The 26,104-nt window shown below is 33.3% G+C and overlaps 1 protein-coding gene across 2 annotated transcripts; it reads right to left on the bottom strand.

Moving 5' to 3' along the window:
• Positions 1-1,453: 1,453 nt before the first annotated feature.
• LOC149807331 (F-box only protein 25-like) lies at positions 1,454-25,818 on the bottom strand. Of its 2 annotated transcripts, none has more exons than XM_089965436.1 (9): positions 25,691-25,818; positions 22,788-22,935; positions 22,191-22,260; positions 20,034-20,126; positions 10,967-11,060; positions 7,848-8,020; positions 6,369-6,619; positions 3,128-3,200; positions 1,454-2,638 (listed from the first exon to the last, which is right to left on the bottom strand). In XM_089965436.1, exons 2-9 carry the CDS (start codon positions 22,931-22,933, stop codon positions 2,552-2,554), a joined length of 987 nt encoding a protein of 328 aa, XP_089821562.1. In that variant the 5' UTR covers positions 22,934-22,935; positions 25,691-25,818; the 3' UTR covers positions 1,454-2,551. The 2 variants fall into 2 exon arrangements, with proteins under 2 accessions (XP_089821562.1, XP_089821570.1); XM_089965444.1 differs by having other exon boundaries at positions 25,687-25,786.
• Between the last annotated feature and the right edge of the window lie 286 nt (positions 25,819-26,104).

Here is a 26,104-nt window from a genome sequence, read left to right on the forward strand (position 1 = left end):
GTAATTTCCTTCTGTTTTAGCCACTTTTTTTTAGTTATATGTTAATTTTTCTTCAGATTATTTGGATTCTAAAAGATTAATTCGTTTTTCTGGAAATATTTTTGTGCTCATACAGAATTCATAAAGAAAGAAATTTCTTAAAAATTATATTCAGATTTCAAACATCGGATTACTTGTGTTTCTACAAGGAACTGTAGACCACAACACAACATCAAACAGGATACAGCATACGTCATCGCCTTCCATCTTGGATTCTTTGTCAGGACTCGAACTTGAATTCCTTAGAACATTTTATTATTAGCACTTCTAAAATTTTATTCGTGGATTATTCTTGGATTATTATTGGATTCTTTTTTAAAATTTATTTTAACAGTCATGGATATAATACAAACTTTATTTCTATAAATCAGTGAAAGAAGATCTTTCATGGTATTTGAGGGCTGTAGATTACTCGATTTTTAAATTCTAACCCAACCTCACCCAGAAATGGCCAGTCTCTAACATGGCCATTGTTTTCAACACATAAACTAAAACTTTTCATGCCTTAACAGTGCAGAATGGTCATTATCTCCATGTCACTGCTTTGACTATTGGAAAAGGTTTGACTGCATTTCTGTTAATAGAACCTTGGTTTGCCTGAGAAGGGCTGTCTGTTAGCCCAGAGAGGTATAATGTCTGTACCTTTCAAACTGGGTTCTGCAGGCAGCTCATCTGCTACTTTGGTTGTCTCTACCCCAGGGCAGATGGAGAGGCAATAAGTTAGACTTAGTAGCCTCCCTCTCCCTAACCTCCACCCTAGGGGTTCCAGTGGTGGATGTTGTTGCTGCTTCTGTTGTTTCCACTCTATCCATTCCTAAAACAGCTCACACTGTTCTTGCTGAAGTTGCCCTTGTTCCCAATTCTGCTATTCCAACTGCAACCTTTTCTGCTCCTGTTTCTACCAATATTTCTCTTCTTCCAATATGCCCCCTCCCAGTTCTTTAGCTATTCAAAAACTGATTCCATAGGTCTTCCCTTGACTCCTTTTTCCTGGAAATTAGCTCAGATTTCTGTACCCTGTCTAGGAGGTGGTTGACATCTTTAAACTGGACCAGTGCCAGAGTTAATCATCTACTAATACTTAAATTCCTGGAATGTCAAGATAGCTCAATGTGTCAGTAAATTTGTAATATTGATTTTATATTCTCGTCTCCAGATATGTGATGGAAAAACAAAAAAAATATGATTTTCATAGTAATCTTCAATTATGATTATTAAAATGACCTCAGTTCTTACTGGGATAATAAACTTTATTTTAAAAACCATGGCAATTTTTACTAACCTAGTAATCTTAAAATTTGGATCTTAATGTCTTTATATACACAAACTGTAAAACCTGCAAAACAATGAGTGTCCTGTGTCTCATAATTTACATATCACTGATGATGATGATGTTTATAAATAATCAAAGCTATTGAAAGTACATATTTTATTTCAAATACTGAACAAAGTTTGGATGGAAAAAAGCATTAGAATTCATGCATAGTCCTCTCCTGTCTGTTACCAAAGACTTTGTAGAATGACAATATACAAATAAGCCATTAGTACAAAAAATAAATGTATTCTGAATAAATGAAAGAAAGTGAGACAAAGGTCACAAAATGTCCATAGACAATGACAGACAGATGCATGTCAAGTGCATGACAGATCTGAAACACAACTGTATTTTGACTCTAACTTCTAAATAGTGCTAAGAATTATAATAACATAGAAATGTTAGGACAATGTGAATAATCTTTTACTATATACTGGGAAATCTTGAGGAAAGATTTCTGTCATTGTTACCTTTACAGAATTGTGAATATATAAATAACATTCAACAGGTTTCTTGGACATCATTTGTGATTAAACATTGATTTGAACTGTAGGGTTAATCTGCAATTTGCAGGAGGGTCTAATTATAAATTAAGTGTCTAATTGGTTTGCACGTCTAACTGTAACTTGCAGAGTCTTACTGATTTGTAGGGTCCAACTGCAATTAGCATGGGTGAAGGTCAATACATTATTCAGTCAACACTGTAGGATTGACCAACACTGTACAAGGTACAGTGTAACAGTTTCTAATGTGGATGCATTATGGTTACATAATAGATTATCCACATAAATATTTCATATTGATAACATTTAATATAAAGCACATATAGCATTCCATGTGAAAAGGTGGATGGAAAAAGTACAATGGTCATGAAAACAGAAGTGAAAAAACTAAAATAAGTGAGAGAAAGGTCATGTGCATAACTTGACAACAGCAAAGGCAAAAACACAAGACCAAAAGAAGGAATTTTTGCTTACTTAAAGATACAGAGATATTTCTTGATATGTAAAAAAAAACAATATGAAAAACATTAAACAACAGATTTTGTTTCTGATCTTATGATAAGTCTGACCTAAGTAAGGCCAAACATTTTGCTGGATTTCAACTGCGAAAAAAAATCCTGACTTATACCTCATTTTATAAATGTCTGTGGACATATAACATGACTGGCAATAAAATATACAACAAAACAATAAATTACAAATGAAATAAAGTAACAAAATCCGCAGGCTCAATCTTCTCAACTACTGAGTCCTCATCACTGACACACTTGTGTCCTTGTATCTGAAAACACAAAGGAACATGCTACTTTTGTTTGAAAATTCAGAGACCTAAAATACAGTCAACAAAAAATATAAATATAAAAAATTGTAGACTATACATCCTGAAATTCAGAATTTAAAAAGTGAAATAAAGTAAATCTTGAACATGAGGGAAAATGGTATGCTTAGTCATTGATTAAAATTTAATCATAGTTGTTCCCATTGACAGTGCAACACACATGCACTATTTGTTATAAACTGCCAAATAGCTATATTCTTGATTGTTTGTTTTTTAAAATTAAATGTCACACTTTCATATGTAGCTATCATATTTTCAGAATCTGTGCCAAAGGCTTATTGCTTTTAAACACTTGCACAGATTCCTATAAACATAAATAGACATGAATATCTGTATTTAAAATGAACAATAAAACGGAAATAAAATTGCTGGCATTAAAAAGGTAAATGTATAAAAGTGTATATATCTCACTTGAAGTTCATATCATCTTACCTTCCAGTGCAAAGCATGGCAGCTGATGCACATGACTAACATATCTGCATATTCCCGTCTTAATCCAAATTTTCTACAAGCGAAAAATTAAACACAGATAGAAATAAACAGAAAAAGAAAGGGGGGGGGGGGTTACTGATGGTAAAGCCTGCGCTCTGCTTCCATATTAAGCTTGTCCAATTTGCCAAAACACTACAGCACCTATATTCAAATATCATTTAAAAAGTTTCACTGAAAGAGGATATCAGAATAACATTGTATTCACATTATTTTGTTAACAATAGAGTGTAAAATTATTATAAAAGCATTCTTTCATTGAAATACTTGTAAATTGAGATGATGGCATTGACATGGTCTTGTGGTTCTCTCAACGAAGAATAATGACAAATATTCAGTAAAATTGTACAACAGTGTCAAAGAGATGTGGGGTGGGAAATCGAACCAAGGACATGCAATATAGCACATGTAGATGAGCTTAATGGATTTCAAGTACATTTTTCATTATGCCCATGGATCACTATGCAAACAAAGAGGCAAAAAGGTCAGAGTAGTCTATGCAACTGTACAGCCCACTACTCATTGGTATGCAAACAAAGGGGCAAAAAGGTCAGAGTAGTCTATGCAACTGTACAGCCCACTACTCATTGGTATGCAAACAAAGAGGCAAAAAGGTCAGAGTAGTCTATGCAACTGTACAGCCCACTACTCATTGGTATGCAAACAAAGGGGCAAAAAGGTCAGAGTAGTCTATGCAACTGTACAGCCCACTACTCATTGGTATGCAAACAAAGAGGCAAAAAGGTCAGAGTAGTCTATGCAACTGTACAGCCCACTACTCATTGGTATGCAAACAAAGAGGCAAAAAGGTCAGAGTAGTCTCTGTACAGCCCACTACTCATGGAGATGACAAAGTCAAGCATAGAGAAAATGCATTCACTGTCCAGTGGTCTTATGAGGCAAATGGTGACAGACCTAAAACCTGTTCTACACAGTTCAGATTTCCATTCTGAAGAAAGGTCTCATTTTCAAAACTTAAATATCTCAGAGAATAATAAATACTAATTTGAGTCTGCAATGTTAGGATTTCCCATTACTGGACAAGAAGCCCATTAGTGAATAACAAAACTTGAAAATTGACCATTTCCCTAAGTAACAAGATCTGACATTCCGGTGCAAGGTGTTTCATTATGTGCCCATATCACTTATATAAAGAAACTGTGACAAGTATAATAATAGCTTAAGGTGGAGCAAAATTTTACTGGACTTTCAATTCTAGTTGACATTCCTAGTCAATCAGATAGAAAAGACTATCTTATTAATATCAACAGATCTTGCTTAAAATGAATCTCATCCAACAAAAGACTATCTTATTAATATCTATAGATCTTGCTTAAAATGAATCTCATCCGACATTTTAGTTATTTATGACCATGTAACAAGTCTGATCCTAATCTCAAGTATAAATGATACATTGTTGAAAATCTTGGTCAATCAGAGGCATGATCAAATCATTAATAGACATGAACTTCACTCATAGTCATAATTCACTCACAATAATCAACAAATATCTTGATAACACAGGCATATTTACAAACTTCTGCCAAGATCCTATTAGAAATAAATCTCTAGTAGAAAAATATACCTACAGTAGATGCAAAATCACCTCATAAATATTCAGTGGTCTCAATCACAATAAAAATTTTTTTTATCCATCATCCTGATATTAGCCTAATTACCAAGTCAGATTATAATCGGGTCAGTAATACAGTAATCATCCAGTATCCTGATAGTAGCCTATTTACCAAGTCAGATTATAATCGGGTCAGTAATACAATAATCATCCAGCATCCTGATAGTAGCCTATTTACCAAGTCAGATTATAATCGGGTCAGTACTACAATAGTCATCCAGAATCCTGATAGTAACCTATTTACCAAGTCAGATTATAATCGGGTCAGTAATACAATAATCATCCAGCATCCTGATAGTAGCCTATTTACCAAGTCAGATTATAATCGGGTCAGTACTACAATAGTCATCCAGAATCCTGATAGTAACCTATTTACCAAGTCAGATTATAATTGGGTCAGTAATACAATAATCATCCAGCATCCTGATAGTAGCCTATTTACCAAGTCAGGTTATAATCGGGCCAGTAATACAATAATCATCCAGCATCCTGATAGTAGCCTATTTACCAAGTCAGATTATAATCGGGTCAGTACTACAATAGTCATCCAGAATCCTGATAGTAACCTATTTACCAAGTCAGATTATAATTGGGTCAGTACTACAATAGTCATCCAGAATCCTGATAGTAACCTATTCACCAAGTCAGGTTATAATCGGGCCAGTAATACAATAATCATCCAGCATCCTGATAGTAGCCTATTTACCAAGTCAGATTTTAATCGGGTCAGTACTACAATAGTCATCCAGAATCCTGATAGTAACCTATTTACCAAGTCAGATTATAATTGGGTCAGTACTACAATAGTCATCCAGAATCCTGATAGTAGCCTATTTACCAAATCAGATTACATTATTTGTATATGCATAGTATATGTAGTGATCTCAATCAAAATATGGTGTTTACTTTTCTTTCAATATGTTGTAATTATTTACAGATTATCTTCTATTTGATACTGTTATGTGTGTTGCTGTATTTATTCTGAATGTTATGACAAGTCAATAGTGCATATATTTTCAATGACACACTAGATTCACCTATTAAATTGAATATGTTTTTTAAATTGTATTTCTTGTGTGCTAATTTGTGATTGTAAGGTCTTTAAAATTGCAGATGTATTAATATAAGCAAGATAAAATTGTTTTTTAAAGCAATGTTTATATGTTTTGTATACTTTGAAATGTTCTAAATAAATATTGTTAAAATAAGTTGAAAGCAAGAAGTTATGAGCTGTACAAATATCCAGCTGATGCAATTATCTCCATCAATAACTCAATAAACTGTTATTAAAGGGGCAATGGCAAATGTCATAGACACATTTCTAAGGCCATAACTTCATTAAATGTTTATAAGAAGGTGAAAATCAAATTTGACCTATGTCTTGTTTGATATTAAAAGCCTCATGTCAAATTTTATTTCAATATGAGTCCTTCAAAAACTTATGGAATGAAAAATGAACTTCCAAAACCTGCAGATGTTCTGATGGAAGGAAATGACCAACACGAAATGTCTTCTTCACAGAATGTAGCAGAGACATAAAAATCTACAAACCTTGAACATTTCCTGTAAAGAGACAACCAATGATGAGATTCATCATCCATAACATCGATGTATTTCATCATCTGCTTCTCTGTGAAATGATAATAGCAAAGCTTCTCCCAGATGAAGGGATCATGTGTCAACTCATAGAGATAGCTGTTTGCTGAGCCAAGCCCAATTATGTCTCTGTGATCTGTCAGCCTGGAAATTATGTTGTATAAACATTCTTTTGGCAGATCAAGTAACCGAAGTGTCCCATTGTTCTGTAAAAATAAGCAGCAGTTAAACAGAAGTTATAATATATTGTGTATCTCAAGCATCATTTAAAAAATGGAAAGGGACCAGTATGGATTTTGACATGATTTTGGATTCTATTTCACTTTCAGTGATCACCTGTCCATCTACAATGATGTCAGCACAGTTTCTATTACTGGTTTTATATATGTATTCATTTACAATTTTGACCTTGTCAGCAGGTTGATCTCTCTCTCTTTTATTTATGACAACAATCATCATGCACAGATCGATATTATTATATAAATGTGCTGTTGTCAGCAACCACATGCAGAACAAATCAAGCGACCACAATTTTCTGGCAAAACATGAACTTTAAAACTGCTATGAATGACCGTTTCACAATAAGTGAACACTGATTATATTTATTCATTCTACTGTAACCATGACCACTTAGGAGTGTCTGCAGACAAAGTGTATTTGGAGTCAAGCAATCATGTCTGCAGTGAATGAGGTCTTTGCCCTTGTCTTTAACAAGTGATTATCCGTTTCCCAAATTTGATTATCACAGCAAAAAGTTCATGTTGCTTGTTAATCTTTTTATGTAACTGTTACTAAAACCCACACCAAATCATCATCTGTTCACTATGGTGCATTAACCCTTTCTAATCGAGTTAATCTTTATTTCATCAGTGAATTAACAGGTTTGGTTTTGTCTTTAAATGAATTTTATTCCATATTTACCTAAAGCCTACTTAAAGCTGCAAATTCATACACAGGATGAGTAAGTGTGCGTGTATATATATATATATATATATATATATATACACACACACGCTGTTATTTCTGGCCTTGAGTACATTCTGTAATTTAAAGCAATATTATTTAAACATGTGTTTGAATATAGGCTTTTATCCCAATAATTAATTGTAACTAAATATTTGTTTTCCAATACTTTTCTGATTTATTTCTTAAAATTGCATGATGACTTTATCTGTTCACCAAGTAACTCTATAACACTGGCATATTTTAACTATCAGGACTTGAAAACAAAATTAGGTGAATCATATTATTCAATGATTGTACTTGTACGTAGTAATAAGATGAAAGTTTTGCTGAATAACGAGGAGTTTTCTATACATCTCTCATTGTCATCATTTCCATGAAACAAATACTTCTCCATTATTATCTAATATAGAACTGACTTGTACCTTGTTTTCAAACTGTACTCAAAATAGCCTTTTGTCCAGTTCTTACCTCTGTGTATTTATGGGCAGATACTTTAGTAGACAAATTGGTAACCATTTGCAGGTGTAGTTTCCACACACCTGGACTGCCAATTAGTCCTGTCCCAGTTGATGCAATGATTGAGTGTGATATTTCATCCAGAAGATTCTTTATGGCCAAAAGATTCATTTCGGAACTGAGAGCTGCAGAACACAATAACATTTTTAAATTTACAAAAATGGAGTCTGAACTTCATAAGCATATTCATTAAATGGAGAGGTTTGATACATCATTTTGAACATCCATATCTGTCTCTTTACATCATTTTGAACATCCACATCTGTCTCTTTACATCATTTGAAACATGTACATCTGTGTCTTTACATCATCTGAAACATCCATATATGTGTCTTTACATCATTTGGAACATCCATATCTGTCTCTTTACATCATTTGGAACATCCACATCTGTCTCTTTACATCATTTGGAACATCCACATCTGTGTCTTTACATCATTTGGAACATCCATATCTGTCTCTTTACATCATTTGGAACATCTACATCTGTGTCTTTACATCATCTGAAACATCCATATCTGTGTCTTTACATCATTTGGAACATCCATATCTATCTCTTTACATCATTTGGAACATCCACATCTGTCTCTTTACATCATTTGGAACATCCACATCTGTGTCTTTACATCATTTGGAACATCCACATCTGTGTCTTTACATCATTTGGAACATCCATATCTGTCTCTTTACATCATTTGGAACATCCACATCTGTCTCTTTACATCATTTGGAACATCTACATCTGTGTCTTTACATCATCTGAAACATCCATATCTGTCTCTTTACATCATTTGGAACATCCACATCTGTGTCTTTACATCATTTGGCACATACACATCTGTCTCTTTACATCATTTGGAACATCCACATCTGTCTCTTTACATCATTTGGAACATACACATCTGTCTCTTTGTTTATAGCATATTCTACTGAAAAAACAATGATGCTTGGATTTTTGGACATGTGTTCTTTCACATCTGGAATCTTTCCCAGAAATTACATTACACAAGACATTTATCCAGTTATGGACCAACATTAAGGAAAGGACATAACACTGGACTCTAGTTTATATACAAATCAGTCATACTGTTCCAAGATGATGTATCAATAAACATAAATGTAGTATGATGGCAGTGTACATGTTAAATACTGACAGTAAATAGTATTATATAGTATAGTATAATGTAGGTATGCACGTTAAATACTGACAGTAAATAGTATTATATAGTATAGTATAATGTAGGTATGCACGTTAAATACTGACAGTAAATAGTATTGTATAGTATAATGTAGGTATGCACGTTAAATACTGACAGTAAATAGTATTGTATAGTATAATGTAGGTATGCATGTTAAATACTGACAGTAAATAGTATTGTATAGTATAATGTAGGTATGCATGCTAAATACTGACAGTAAATAGTATTGTATAGTATAATGTAGGTATGCATGCTAAATACTGACAGTAAATAGTATTGTATAGTATGATGTAGGTATGCATGCTAAATACTGACAGTAAATATTATTATATAGTATGGTATAATGTAGGTATGCATGTTAAATACTGACAGTAAATAGTATTATATAGTATAGCATAATGTAGGTATGCACGTTAAATACTGACAGTAAATAGTATTGTATAGTATAATGTAGGTATGCATGCTAAATACTGACAGTAAATATTATTATATAGTATAGTATAATGTAGGTATGCATGTTAAATACTGACAGTAAATAGTATTATATAGTATAGCATAATGTAGGTATGCATGTTAAATACTGACAGTAAATAGTATTATATAGTATGGTATAATGTAGGTATGCACGTTAAATACTGACAGTAAATAGTATTGTATAGTATAATGTAGGTATGCATGCTAAATACTGACAGTAAATATTATTATATAGTATAGTATAATGTAGGTATGCATGTTAAATACTGACAGTAAATAGTATTATATAGTATAGCATAATGTAGGTATGCACGTTAAATACTGACAGTAAATAGTATTATATAGTATGGTATAATGTAGGTATGCATGTTAAATACTGACAGTAAATAGTATTGTATAGTATAATGTAGGTATGCATGCTAAATACTGACAGTAAATAGTACTGTATAGTATAATGTAGGTATGCATGCTAAATACTGACAGTAAATAGTATTATACAGTATAGTATAATGTAGGTATGCATGTTAAATACTGACAGTAAATAGTATTATATAGTATAGTATAATGTAGGTATGCACGTTAAATACTGACAGTAAATAGTATTGTATAGTATAATGTAGGTATGCATGCTAAATACTGACAGTAAATAGTATTATACAGTATAGTATAATGTAGGTATGCATGCTAAATACTGACAGTAAATAGTATTGTATAGTATAATGTAGGTATATAATGTAGGTATGCATGTTAAATACTGACCATAACAAGCAGTATAGTATGATGGACGTGGAAATTGTAAATACTAACTGTAACTACTGGCAGACTAAGATGAAGGTGTTAAATACTGACCATTAATATTAGTATCGTATGATGTAAGTCTGTGTGATGAATACCGACTTTAACTATTAGTATAAGTCAAATCAATTTAAGGATATCTAAGATGCATATATAGATAATGAGGGAGCAAAATTACATTTAACTTTTTACAACGCTTTAAAATGTCTTTGAGTCTACTTTTATATAAGAAAACATAACCCTTGTAATTTATTTATTTATTCACCAATTTTGACATTGTTGGCAGATGGCAGACCCTATATATACCTTTCCACCTAGCACATGATACAAAAACATGATTGAATCTTTAAAAAAATTTAAAAATTAAAAAAATGCTCCATGTAACATTTATGTAAGCTGCCTTCAAATTGATTCTTCAAACTGTTTCGAAAATTCCAAGTCAAAACAAACTTTTGCAACTGTCCTTGCTGTCTGCAATTATAAACTCAAGTCAGACCAATTTCACTTGAGCAATGTGAAAAGTTCAAAGAAGAAATTTAACTTGCTGTAGATACCAATGAATCAATTAGTGCCTAAATATCAGAGAAAAATGAGCATTTATACCTGTACTGACAAGAGTCTCTACTGTCTGGAAAATGATTCGCTGAGCTGTTCCACTCAGTTTACATATATGCTCTTTCAACAATATCGAAAGGATCTGAAACAGATATTGCATATCAACCTAATCTGCAAAAAATTACAATATTACTGAATATTGATTCATGTAACAACATTAAAAAATGCACAAGGATCAAATGACTATGAAAAAGAAATACGAGAACATATACATTCCTTCCCTATATTTTAGCTCCAACATTTCAGGTCAAAATCAAATAAACAGGAACTATCACAGGTTTGCCATAGGTAAGGAACTACTTTGTTGTTGAAATCAAGTGAAGGTACAGTTCACAGAATACTCACATTCTTAGCTTTCAATTTCATAGTTGTAATGGAGGGTAAATGTTCTGATGATTATCAAAATGTATTTTCTTCACATTTCTGCATGGTTAATTTATTATATAACCACTCACAAACTTTCCCCCATCTATGGTACCAAGATAGGTAGGTAGGTATGTAGGTAGGGAGATATGTATAATGTATGGAAGTATATATGATTGTATGGAGGTATGTATGTAGCTTCTGATAGTTTTGTTAATGCAGTAGTATGTGTGTTGTATTTATTTTTGAGACCCATCATAGAAAACAGCAGGAGTCCTTTGAAGGGACTGATTCTAATCTGGGTGACAAAAATTTCCAGGAGAATTGGTGATTTTTCAAGATGGCCTCATTGGTGGCCATAACAGACAACAGATTGGCACCATTTTCATTTAGGACCAGCTAAGCATCATAGGAAGTCCTTTAGTGAAAACCACATGTTGATATGACCATCCATTTAGGAGGAGTAGCAATAACAAGATTTTCAAGATGGTGAGCTTTGCATTTGTAGTGATTTTTTAAGTTCTAAAATGATAGCATTTTTTTCAAGTCCCTATGCTTATTTATTATTAAATTCTGAAAACCAACAATTATGTATAATATTAACATGAAAATTAAAACATAGAATTATCTTTTTTCCTACACCATCACAATTGTGATTTTCACCATCAAAAATCATTCAAACAAAAAATACAGTCAATCAGAATTAAATAAACGTGTTTCTGACCATGACTAACTGCTGACTTGGGTAGGCTTGATGATGTGATTAAAATATTTACTTGATGTATGATCGGGAAAATTTTGCCTCACACATGAAGTACAGGCATGATATCATAAACCAAAGTAAAGATATTAGGCAATGGGAGATACTAGGAAAATTGTATTCACTCTTTTGATATGGACTAAATAATTATACATTTTAACAAAAAGAACTAATTGTAACCTTTATTGATGTATGTTTGTTAGTGCACATCATTAATGTTATGTTGATTCATTATTTATTTGTGTACGTTCATTAGTACCTGTTATCAATATTCAGTGGATTGCTTACTTAGTTGATGTTCATTAGTACCTGTCATTAATATTCAGTGGATTGCTTACATAGTTGATGTATGTTCATTAGTACCTGTCACTAATATTCAGTGGATTGCTTACATAGTTGATTATGTTCATTAGTACCTGTCATTAATATTCAGTGGATTGCTTACTTAGCTGATGTATGTTCATTAGTACCTGTCATTAATATTCAGTGGATTGCTTACTTAGCTGATGTCTGTTCATTAGTACCTGTCATTAATATTCAGTGGATTGCTTACTTAGTTGATGTATGTTCATTAGTACCTGTCATTAATATTCAATGGATTGCTTACATAGTTGATTATGTTCATTAGTACCTGTCATTAATATTCAATGGATTGCTTACTTAGTTGATGTATGTTCATTAGTACCTGTTATCAATATTCAGTGGATTGCTTACTTAGTTGATGTTCATTAGTACCTGTCATTAATATTCAGTGGATTGCTTACTTTGTTTATGTATGTTCATTAGTACCTGTCATTAATATTCAGTGGATTGCTTACTTAGCTGATGTATGTTCATTAGTACCTGTCATTAATATTCAGTGGATTGCTTACTTAGCTGATGTATGTTCATTAGTACCTGTCATTAATATTCAGTGGATTGCTTACATAGTTGATTATGTTCATTAGTACTTGTCATTAATATTCTATGGATTGCTTACTTAGTTGATGTATGTTCATTAGTACCTGTCATTAATATTCAGTGGATTGCTTACTTAGTTGATGTATGTTCATTAGTACCTGTCATTAATATTCAGTGGATTGCTTACATAGTTGATTATGTTCATTAGTACCTGTCATTAATATTCAGTGGATTGCTTACTTAGTTGATGTATGTTCATTAGTACCTGTCATTAATATTCAGTGGATTGCTTACTTAGCTGATGTCTGTTCATTAGTACCTGTCATTAATATTCAATGGATTGCTTACATAGTTGATGTATGTTCATTAGTACCTGTCATTAACATTCAGTGGATTGCTTACTTAGTTGATGTATGTTCATTAGTACCTGTTATTAATATTCAATGGATTGCTTACATAGTTGATGTATGTTCATTAGTACCTGTCATTAATATTCAGTGGATTGCTTACTAAGTTGATGTATGTTCATTAGTACCTGTCATTAATATTCAGTGGATTGCTTACTTAGTTGATGTTCATTAGTACCTGTCATTAATATTCAGTGGATTGCTTACTTAGCTGATGTCTGTTCATTAGTACCTGTCATTAATATTCAATGGATTGCTTACTTTGTTTATGTATGTTCATTAGTACCTGTCATTAATATTCAGTGGATTGCTTACTTAGTTGATGTATGTTCATTAGTACCTGTCATTAATATTCAGTGGATTGCTTACTTAGTTGATGTATGTTCATTAGTACCTGTCATTAATATTCAATGGATTGCTTACTTAGTTGATGTATGTTCATTAGTACCTGTCATTAATATTCAGTGGATTGCTTACTTAGCTGATGTATGTTCATTAGTACCTGTCATTAATATTCAGTGGATTGCTTACTTAGCTGATGTATGTTCATTAGTACCTGTCATTAATATTCAGTGGATTGCTTACTTAGTTGATGTATGTTCATTAGTACCTGTCATTAATATTCAGTGGATTGCTTACATAGTTGATGTATGTTCATTAGTACCTGTCATTAATATTCAGTGGATTGCTTACATAGTTGATTATGTTCATTAGTACCTGTCATTAATATTCAGTGGATTGCTTACTTAGCTGATGTATGTTCATTAGTACCTGTCATTAATATTCAGTGGATTGCTTACTTAGCTGATGTCTGTTCATTAGTACCTGTCATTAATATTCAATGGATTGCTTACTTAGCTGATGTATGTTCATTAGTACCTGTCATTAATATTCAGTGGATTGCTTACTTAGCTGATGTATGTTCATTAGTACCTGTCATTAATATTCAGTGGATTGCTTACTTAGTTGATGTATGTTCATTAGTACCTGTCATTAATATTCAGTGGATTGCTTACTTAGCTGATGTATGTTCATTAGTACCCGTCATTAATATTCAGTGGATTGCTTACTTTGTTTATGTATGTTTGTTAGTGCCTGTCATTAATATTCACTGGTTTGCTTACTTTGTTGATGTATATTCATTAGTACCTGTCATTAATATTCAATGGATTGCTTACTTTGTTGATGTATGTTCATTAGTACCTGTCATCAATGTTCCATTCATTGCTTACTTTATTGATTTAGTAGCATGCTTATGCTAACACTGGGGGAAGAAAGTAAGCATATTTCTTGAAATTTTGAAGCATTACAATGGAATGTGTGTAATATGTAAATGTGATATAGAATATACAACTTCAAATAATGACATTAAAAATGTTAACAGGTCCCTTCAAAGGAGTCTTTTTTAACCACTTATTACATGTAGTTATTAATCTACTGTCAAATAGTTTTAAAGATAGCCTGATATTTGGTATCTATACAGGGTAGAAAAATTGCAAATATCCGTTGTTGTCCCAAGGCAACCAGATTTGAAAAACTGGTTGCATAGAAGATTTATCTGTTTGCCCAATAAATTACTGCAGTCATTCCAAAAATTGCTGTAATCAAAATCATTCAACAGCTGTTATCACACACACACACACATGTATGTATATAGTATGTATATGTCTCTTATGTGTGTTATTTTCAAAATAATAGCTACTGAAAGGGTCAATTAGTGACATTTTTAACACTAATATCCTATGATTGTAGTTTTCACTTTAAACATGAGTTATGTATAAAGTGGAATAATTGGAATAACAGCTGTATTGGAAATACTGTGAATTCATTTAACGACATTTTGGGATTATATTACAGTGATTCTTCTGTACTGTTGATAAATCAGATGGAACAATTGGGACTTTAGGATTACACTGACCATACTATAAGTTAGTTTTAATTCTTTCACTTTGTATTTCTGGGAAATAAATTACAATTTCAATTCCTATATTTACTGCATATATTGGGACATGATAAAATAATTAATTTTTTTTCTATCCCAGAACTTATGGTGAAACTTTATTCATCTAGATCATATATCCCATGACTTAAGAAATGAAATAAATCTGTGTGGAATTTTCACATACATCCATGCCAGTTACAATAAAAAAAGATTAACAGAATGTTTATTTGATAATAAAACGAAAGAAACAAACCTTATTATCATTTATTCCTATTTTTCTCATCAAGCATAAAAAATATATATCCATAACACTGTATATGTAGTGTATGCATTCACACAGTAGCATGTATCACTTATGTCAGATAACACACGTCAAATAGTTCATTGCCATGAACATAGAGAACAAATCGTGTTTGGTTGTACAAAAGGTCTGAATATGCTGTCCTACTGAAAAATGGATCCAACAAAATCGCAAACAAGAGAGGGAAATATCAACTGATTGCTTGAAGTCATCTACCATTCATGCATAACACAGTGTTTGGTGCAAAATAACCAAGATTGTATTATATCCAGATTAACCATATGACAGTATCTTGCAAATAAAAATCATTATTTGAAAATAATTTCATTGTGAGTGTTAATGACAATCTTTTCATTAGCGTGGGTCACAAAAATGTTACTAAAGAAAGTTATTGCTGTTTATGCTAAATACCTGCAGACATCAATGCCCATTTGTATTTATAAGTTACTGCATTTGTATGGGAAAATATGAACAAGTTTTTGGAAGGATAAACTGCACAATCTTGGGAGTGCAGTATATCCATCTGACAAAACGAGTTCATATTTTCCCATACAAATGCAGTAACCTTTTTATTATATGCTCATTTTCTTATTCTACTTAAAGCTTAATTATATAAACAAAAATACACTACAAGAACCAAAGTAAATGAGTGTATGTCGTATTCCAAACTAAATACACAAGCACAAATTCATCATTACACAACAACATTATTACTGCACGCATAACTCTTCCCAGATAAATCTGAACTTAGTCATGCATTAGACATCACTTTCGACCAAAAATGTCATTTTGGTCTACTTAAAATTGAAATTTGGATTCATATTGTGAATGAATGCATATTGCAACAACTTTTCCATTTGGCCTGGAATGGGTAGATTTTGGTATTTTTGTCGATTCTACAAAATTCTGTGATTATGGACCGGGTTTATCTGTGCCAATTCTACATGAAGTAATGTCTGATTTGTGCAGCGTGGAAGCAGCATCTTGACTCATCTTCAAGTGTGTTTCTGTTCTGTCACTGAATGTTTGGAATCATAATGTGGGGAAAAATATGAACTCTTTCAATTGAAATTATCAAAAAGATGCTATGGAATATTATGTTCATTTCATTTTGAGTGCAGTAAGGAGGATTTAATTGCACTTGGAATGTAGTCGAAATTACATTACAATTTTGAAATGTGTAACAAATTTTCAAAACCCATGGCTTCCCACTGGGCAACCAGACTGAAAAATCTGGTTTTTAGTAAATTCCTGTGGTTGTCTTCATTAGATATTCTCTAATGCAATTCCACTGAAAACAACAAAACAACAGTAAATTAATTTTTTCTGCAAAACATCTAATAAAAATTATTAGCATCATTTCGCAAAAAATTATGCCAAAATATATGTGATTTAAACAACATCTGGATTTTAATATTTATGACTCATCAGTTTCTCTATGTGCTCTTGGAGCACAAAGGGACTCTAACATCAATATAAATTTACCAGGTTCATAGAGATAAAATAGATATTAATCTATGTGTCTCTAAATTACTGTTTGTCCTGTATATTTAACATTTTTCACATTTTATTCTCAAATTTTTCTCTGCATTATGCATAGTGTCAGTCATTATAGATTGAGGTGATTCTTTTCAAATGTGTACAAGTTTTTTGTCTTAATATTATACTTAGGACAAATACATTTCTTTGGTCATCACAATAAACAATTTATTTTTTCATTTCCCAAAAATTTTCTTTTTCATTGTATATGTTATTCAACTTCATTTCTTGGTGTTGATTTTTGTTTTCATCTTATACTGCATATGTATGTATCATGCAAGTTATCAGATCTAGTTTTGTATTTTAAATTATCTGTCAAACTAACCCCCCACCAAATGAAAGTAGTCATAATTTGCACAGTGTAAGTATTTATCTTTATAATGCATCTACACAGAACTATGAACCAGTCCATTGGCCTAGTGGTTAGAGCATCCGCCTTGGATGAGGGAGGTTGTGGGTTCGATCCCTGGCTGAGTCATACCAAAGACTTACAAAAATGGTACTAACAGCTGCCTTGCTTGGTGCTCAGCATTAATCGGTTAGTTAGTGTTAGGACTGATCGGCCTGGTGTCAGAATAATGTGACTAGGTGGGACATCATGCTACATGTCTGTGGCATGATGTCTCAGTGCTAGACATTACTATAAACTGTCACACTGCAGACATCATAGTGATATGACTGAAAAATTGTTAAAGCTACGTTAAAAAATCCAAACCACACACACACACATAGAACTATGAAAGAGGGGAGCTGCATGATGTGAAGGGATTCAAAACAAATACAATCTCAGCATGTGGTTTTGTAAGAATGGTGGTTCAAGATAATGTAATTATTTGAGCAAACATTTGTTGCCATGTTTCCTCTTTGAAAAGTTTTATTTTGCAATACCATTGTCAATGCCAGAAAATAAACATGCCAGTTACAATGAGCTTAACAATTGGCAGCAGTCAGCCTTGAATCAACATGTGACAGCATGAAGTAGAAAATACTGTAGTATTTGCACACCCTCTCAATTGTTTGCACTCCTGACTTTAAAACACAAAGAATCAAGGATATATAAAAATTGCACAAAAGTTAGTGTCCTCATTCATCAATTTATAATTTCTAAGTGAGGTACAAACAATGGAAGGGTGTGTGAATACTATGTACATGATACTACCAGGTAGGTATTAAATGTTTGGCAAACATTAACACCTGGCATAAAAATAAACTAGCAGACCTGAAGGTTGCTGATACAAACTGATTTTTCATCATACTTATTCAGACTCATTATAAACCATAGAAATCAAATCTAGCTGCCCAACTGAACTGTGACTGTGATGCAACTGACTGCACAAACTGAAGTTGTCCAGGGTTACTTAGGATGTCCTATTCCTATGCAATAGATGGTAAACATTAACACCTGGCATAAAAATAAACTAGCAGACCTGAAGGTTGCTGATACAAACTGATTTTTCATCATATTTATTCAGACTCATTATAAACCATAGAAATCAAATCTAGCTGCCCAACTGAACTGTGACTGTGATGCAACTGACTGCACAAACTGAAGTTGTCCAGGGTTACTTAGGATTTCCTATTCCTATGCAATAGATGGTATCGGTGTTTGCACAACAGTACTATTGCCCATTTCATAACCTTAACAGAGATTCAGGTGGCTGAGTAGTTGAAGGCATTTGCTTTCACACAACCACCAACATCTTACCTCTGTCTGCATGGGTCAGAGTCTCAGACTTGGCCAGTGTGGGTATGTGGGAAAGCTTGCCTGTAGCTTTCTGTTGGAATCTTCCTTGGATTTTACCAAGTTCTTTCTCCACCAAATATGCTGGCTGCAATATACATCCATCATGTGCTGAAATACAATGTTAACCCAAAACAACAACAACATAACCACATCACTATGCAAGAAAAAATACAACAGCTAGCATGGTCCAGTTTAACTTTAGAGTCTGAAATATTCTGCAGAAATCTAATCATGATATTTTCATCCAAGTCACAATACTGTATCTTGATCACCTAAATCAGTATAACACATAACTGTTTAACAATGTCTTGAACAATGAAAATGGGCTGTTTAACAGATGTTCTGTTTTGAATGTCAGTTTAAAAAAAACCTTAAGACCTATTAATTTATTCCAATTTTGATATTCCTTTTTCTATCACACCACTGTCTTTTAATGAGACATACATTAATTTAAGTTCTAGAAATAATTCAAAACCATGTGCCAAATATGATATCTTTATATGCTACAGTCAAACCCAGTTATCTCAATTACATCATGGGTGTCAAAAAATTGTCTACATAGCCAGGTTCTGAGATATCAGAGTTGATAAAAACCCATAATGTAATTTTAAAGATGTCCTTGACCTTTATTCTTGTCTCTTACTTTTAGGTTTACTGGAATGCTGAAGACAATTAGGTTGTACTTTTAAGATTCATAACTGCTTTATCTGTATACAATTTTACTTCGTTTTATGTTGACTTCTTCACAGAAGCCTAAGGCCTACAGCTGACCTCACAGATCATAGTTGTATTGATTTATGTTGACTTCTTCACATAAGCCTAAGGCTTACAGCTGACCTCATAGACAACAGCTGTATTGATTTATGTTGACTTCTTCACAGAAGCCTAAGGCTTACAACTGACCTCATAGACAACAGCTGTATTGATTTATGTTGACTTCTTCACATAAGCCTAAGGCTTACAGCTGACCTCATAGACAACAGCTGTATTGATTTATGTTGACTTCTTCACAGAAGCCTAAGCTTACAGCTTACATGATACACATAAATGGATTACCTCATCTTGACTTCTTCATGGAGGTATAAGGCTGACGGCTTACCTCACAGACATAATTGGATCGTCTTATGTCTGAGGCAGACTGCTTGATTTCAAATATGTTCAGGGCATCACTAAGACAAATGGAAATTTGCCTCTGCAAAAAAAATATGCACAGAACAGATTATTAATGTTCCAAATAAGCATAACTGCATCTATTTTAATTCAAAAAGAATGTGCAATCAACGTTTTCCTTCTAATGACCTAAAATCTTCTAACTTCTGTCTTTCTTTTGATATTTATCCTAATGAAATATCTTATTTCTAAATTTTAGTATGAAGTTGACTAAAGTTTGCAAATAAGCTCTGTTGTCTCACAAGTTAGCTTTTTTTCAAGTAATCTGGACACAATGGCAGTGTGTTAGTATTGCTGGGTATGGTTTAGTACTACAATTAAAGTTTTACTCCCTCAAAAGAATTTAAAACTTTACATAACATCATTAAATTACTTTTTCGCTATCTCAGTGAAGAATAAAGAAAAACAAAACAAACGCTTTAACAATATAAGAAAGAATTGAGGAAAAGTGGGGAATCTGAATGGTCACCTGTACCATCTGGCAGATGAGATATTTACATGGGTCAGGGTGGCTGCGAGTATGTTGATCAACATGCATGCATAATCCAATAGTTGTACATCTTTGCGATGTGTTAACTCTATCTACACCTTGGTGGATCGTACAGAGATATTCCAGAGCATTGTCCTAGTGACATCTCTTGGGTTTCATGAGTATGACTATATACCAGAGAGGTCATTACATGTATACTTGATGGAAAGGATGTATTTTGTATAAACACGGATCGGCAGCAGAAAATAGCTTATTTATGAATCCATTCTAGTTGTGTGCTTCACTTGTCTCGATCTTGCAGGTACAGTGTTCAAATTTGAACAACCTGGTTTTGATTGGATGCAGTAATATCTGAAAAATCTGCTAATGTGTAGACAGGGTTAACACACCAAAACCCTGGCTAGCGAAGATGATGGTTGTAAAGGCCAATGTAAATCTAAAACTGGGAATGAAAAACACTCACTTTTCCAGTCTAACTGTTAGAGGATTTGTGCCTGACTGACTTGAAACTTGTCCTACCTCAGAAAATATAATAGCCCAACTGAAAGCCAGAACAATCATCTAAACAAAGTGTATTTTGATACTCAAAGGAAAACCATCAAGTTTTCAAAATCCTACAGTCTGTAACACAGGGGTTACATAAAAATGGAATAAGCTGTATTGGTCGAACCAGACTAAATTTGTCCCCAAGACAATAGTTTTAAATACTGATGGATCCTTAATGATATAACAATATTATTTTTAAAAAAAAACTTCACTTCAGTTCCTGTCAAACTCTGATGATAGCTGTACAAGAAATAATTGTAACATCATGAATTGTGCACCCCACAATACGATGCAACAATAGTCCCTTGATGTCACTGATGCTCTACTGGCCCAAAAGAATTTCCAGGAATTCAAGATAAGGTAGTGGTATATTTTATTTCTTTTAACTGTTCTCAGTGTTCAGACCATCTCTGATATTCTTTAGCAATAACAAGATTCTCAGATTAGCAGATATTGTTGCCATTGTGGATGTAAGACTGGTACCAATTTAAATCAGGACCAACTAGACATCATTAGAAGTCTCATGTGAGAACCTTGATGTCTACATGGCCATGTATCCATATGGGAGGATTTGCAATTACAACGATTTGCAAGATGACTATTGTGGCAACAATACTGGATGTAAGATGGACACCATTTTGAGTTGGGACCAACTGTATATCACATGAAGTCTTTTGGTTAAATTCACATACTGATGTGGCCTTCCACTGAGGATGTGACAAACTTCCAAGCAGATTAAGAGGATCAGTGATAACATACTTGTGCTAACATTAATGAATTGACAAAACACATCAGATTGGACAATGGAAAACAGGCCATCTCATACTGGTCTATGACCAGTGGAACCAAAAACAGCTCACTGAGCATAAATGAATGATATGGATGTTATTTCACACAAATGTTTTGAGATACATCCAAAGCATTTGTTATTTGTCTGGAACCTAAAATTATGCAATGAATATTTTGTGATTTGTTCCAGAAACAATAAAAGGAGAGACAGACAGACAGACAGAGAAAGTAAGAATGTATTAAGCAAATGGAGAGATTCACATTTTTTGCTCTTCCTCGGATGTAGATGCATGTTTGTGGTACATTCTGCTTCTCAGATGTTGCTGCATTGCTGCATTTGTATAAAAAAAATGGAAACTGTGATAAATCAAATATCCAAATGCCCGCATATTTATAAATGAAAGCTACTTTATATTTGATTTAAAAATAGATAAATCATAATTCTAACAGACATTAACACTTTTTAAACAACAATTAGCATAACATGGAAAGGTTTCAAATAATCATATCATTATTTGTAAGTACATGAATGGTAAAGTTTCCTAAAACATTGGTATATTGCTTTGCTTCTCTTTAGACTACTGTATATACTCACTTATAAGACAAGTCCAACTACAAACTGCTGGCGCATTATGCACTGGTAGATATGGGTCTGTCAAGTTTATTAGGAGTAATCAGTAAAACACACAACATAGACCCTTATCTGCAGGTGCATTATGCTATGGCAGATCTGAATTGTTGCTATTTGCAGTCTGACTCAACTTATAAGTGAATACATAGAGTAAATTATCTACAGCTATCTGATTTAGAAATAATTTTAGCAATGAAAAGAGCAACAGTCAACAGGGTGTTCTTTACTTGGTTCGAATTATTCTCGCTGGTTCATTTTTGGTCTGGTTCGAGCTGAGAACCTCTCCACCAACATCTGCCATCCTTCTCCACCCCTCGTGACTTCTAACCCACTCGTCCCCATAGGACAGCCAGTAATGACTATGGAATGACATAGCTGTAGAAATAAATTTTATCATTACTCATCCCTTAAATTACTGAACCTAAACAATTTTATGTGTGCAGACTTTATTGATTCATCATAGGTTGACAGAATCAGTTATTTATCAATGACTGATACAATGATCTAACACTGCCATTTTATTTCCACAAGATCTTTTACCATTAAGACTTGCTCACAAATTTATAAATAAATTTTCATGTTGTTACAGATTTAATTAACCATGGTGGGATTCATAGTAAGTTAAAGATTCCATATATACTTACATATAAATCAGGGCTGTTGGTTCCAACTGCAAACAACATATACCTTGATCTGCGATCCCATAATGTGCTGCAGATCATGGTCTTTGTTGATTGTTCTACTAATTATTCCTAACAAATTGCATAGACCCAGATCTGCCTGTGAATTATGCGACGTGATCTGGGTCTATACAATTTTGAAAATGAACCTGACTTATACACAAGTTCAGACAGTAATGTCCTTGTGGAAAATTTTCATAAATGAGCACAATTTTAGGGACCATAATATTCTATTTTCCCTCTATAACCAGCAATGGAAAACATCATAAAGCATGTAGCAGTCTTTTGGTAAACAAGGTTAAAACTCAACTGTCTCTCTGAAACTTTCTTTATGTAACAATATCTAAAATAAAATAGTTAATGGTACCCAAACTCTAACCATGAGAGTTCTCCATTTGTTTCTTGTTGCCAAAATGATTAACATTTTTTTTACGTGTGAATTATATTGTATAAAACAGTTGAGTACTTTCCCCATTGAACTGAATCATTTCATTTGGACAAATACAAGTTGGGATGTATCTCAAGCTTGAACATTTAGACCAAGTGGGGGAGATATTTAAATTGAATTTTATTTTTATGTTGACTTGATTTAAAAGATCACCACACTGCATCATGTGAACTGAATAAAAGATATTTGTATAATCCAGCCCATAATTGTGGATATTAAATCTACTTTTGGAACTTTGTGTAAAGCAGAAAAAATATATCTATGCTTATCAACTGTTGGCTTTGGATGTTTATTCTTAGAAACAGTCTTAAGTACGATCTTGTAATTGAGGACTTTGAGTGTGGCATTTACTGTTGCACATGCAAGTCAGGATGTATGTAAGTCTATGCATACCTTTTAACATTAATTTCATAATATGAAAATCAAACGAGTGATACTTCATTTTTTGTCATTTTGCTAATTGCCCATGGGCCATAAATTTCAGTGTCCGACAAGTGTGATGTTAATTTTCTGATTTTCTATGCCTGGTTTTAGCTAGGCGTACAATTTAAATACATGTATATCACAAACAAATGACATGACCGGATTATTAGCACGTCAGCTAAAACTTTTTACTAAGTGAAAAAGACAGTCTTCAAACACCATGTAATTTATCGGTCCATATTAAGCTTGTATTGTTCTACATGTTTACACCTCCTGTGTTTTTTCATGTACTCTTTATCAAACTATTCTGAACCTGAAGTCATTGTATTTCACTCATGCTTTATCAACCGAGGGATTTATATTCCCAATTTTCATGTCAAAATTTTTTCATGTGCAATCAGACATTTAGGCAGTGGCATCGCTAGGGGGGGTGCGGACCGCATCGGGTGACACCATCTCAGAGGGGTGACACCAAATGAAAAATTGCAAATTTTACAGAGCACACACTGCTCGGTCTAGTTGGATTTCATAAGCGGATAACCGATCATAGTTAAATACATGACTAGCAGGCACAGCAGTGGCGTCGCTAGGGGGATGCTGGGGGTGCGGACTGCACCGGGTGACAACATCAGAGGGGGTGACACCAAAATGACATTACTAAGGATTCTGTATGGTCTGTTATGGAAGGAGGACCATGGGGGTGACACCATGAGCTACCGCACTGGGTGACACCAACCCGAGTGACGCCACTGCATTTAGGTCCACAAATATATTCATTAAGGACAGATTACATACATACATACATACATACATATATGCATACACACACATGCTGCAATATATATTAAAGTGAATTCATTTTTAGTGCACACATTCTTAACATGTTTGTACTTCAGCATTGTCCTGTACGACTTAAGTTGCACCATATTAACACAAATGCTTATTGTGTAAACAAGCAAATAAAACAATTTTCTTTGCACAATAGTAACAGTGTTATGTTCTGCTTTACTTAACATTTTCATTGTTCATTTTGCTGGTTGATTTTACTGTACTTAACACTTCATTGTCTATAGTACGCCGACAAAGTGGGATCCAGTGCGCGGGCGATACAGTCGCCAAACCCAATCAGCCCTACCCCCCCCCCCCATGGGAGGATTTCGCGGAGCATGTTCTTTATTCTGTATTTTACTTTTACAAAATTGCAGCTTTTTCACTAAAATAGTTTAGTTATCATTCTTAATACTATTTATAAGTTATAAAAAAAAAAGTTTGCCATATTTTTTTGAAAGGTGGGGGCAGGCCGCCATTTGGTCCAGCGCAAGCTTGCGACGGCCTATAGTCCGAGTTTTCTCTGGCCCATACCACCCCATTTCGGATATCTGGATATTTTATACATGCCATGATAAATGTCCCAATATCAATAATGGGGTGGTAAGAAGGTACGTGAGAGGAAGCTCATAATAGAGACGACCCTGTCATTAAGATAACGCAAAATGTACTTCTTTTTTTAAATTAAGAAGAATATATGTCAAGCAATTTCTGACAATGTTTTAAAGTCAAAATGAATTCTCATACTCACAAAGTTCCTATTCGGTCACCAGCAAAATCCTATTCTAACTATGTATGACCGTTAAATTTGACAAATGGGTAGATAGAAACCGAATCACGTGCTTTTGTTGACAAATGACCACCAAAAGTGTCGGTCTGAATGTAACGGCTGGTTCTTATTTGCTAATATTAAAGTGTACATTGCCAGCTAGCTAAATATAGTCGTGATGTACCGTAAATTGATTAAAGGTAATCGTTGCCTTATATGGGTAATATGACTAAAATTACCATAAATGGACATTGTCAAAGTCTTACAGACTGGGTGGTGGAAAGCAAACATTTAATGCAAAGACCTGTCTGAGCAACTGTCGTCGAAGTTCTACTTCAAATATAGGCTGTAAACCTTGCTAAAATCGATACATTTATTATAACAGGAGTTCGTTGT

The sequence above is a fragment of the Sinohyriopsis cumingii genome, chromosome 1 (genome assembly GCF_028554795.1).
Source record: "Sinohyriopsis cumingii isolate HCF-2022 chromosome 1, ASM2855479v2, whole genome shotgun sequence".
Lineage (NCBI taxonomy): Eukaryota > Metazoa > Mollusca > Bivalvia > Unionida > Unionidae > Sinohyriopsis > Sinohyriopsis cumingii.

Coding starts and splice junctions, on each gene's coding strand:
- LOC149807331 (XM_089965436.1), bottom strand. CDS start 22,933: ATGTCATTCCATAGTCATTACTGGCTGTCCTATGGGGACGAGTGGGTT. Junction 20,127..22,190: donor TCCGAGGAAGAGCAAAAAAT/GTGAATCTCTCC, acceptor TTTTTTTTGCAG/AGGCAAATTTCCATTTGTCT. Junction 11,061..20,033: donor GATCCAATTATGTCTGTGAG/GTAAGCCGTCAG, acceptor TATCTGTTTCAG/ATCCTTTCGATATTGTTGAA.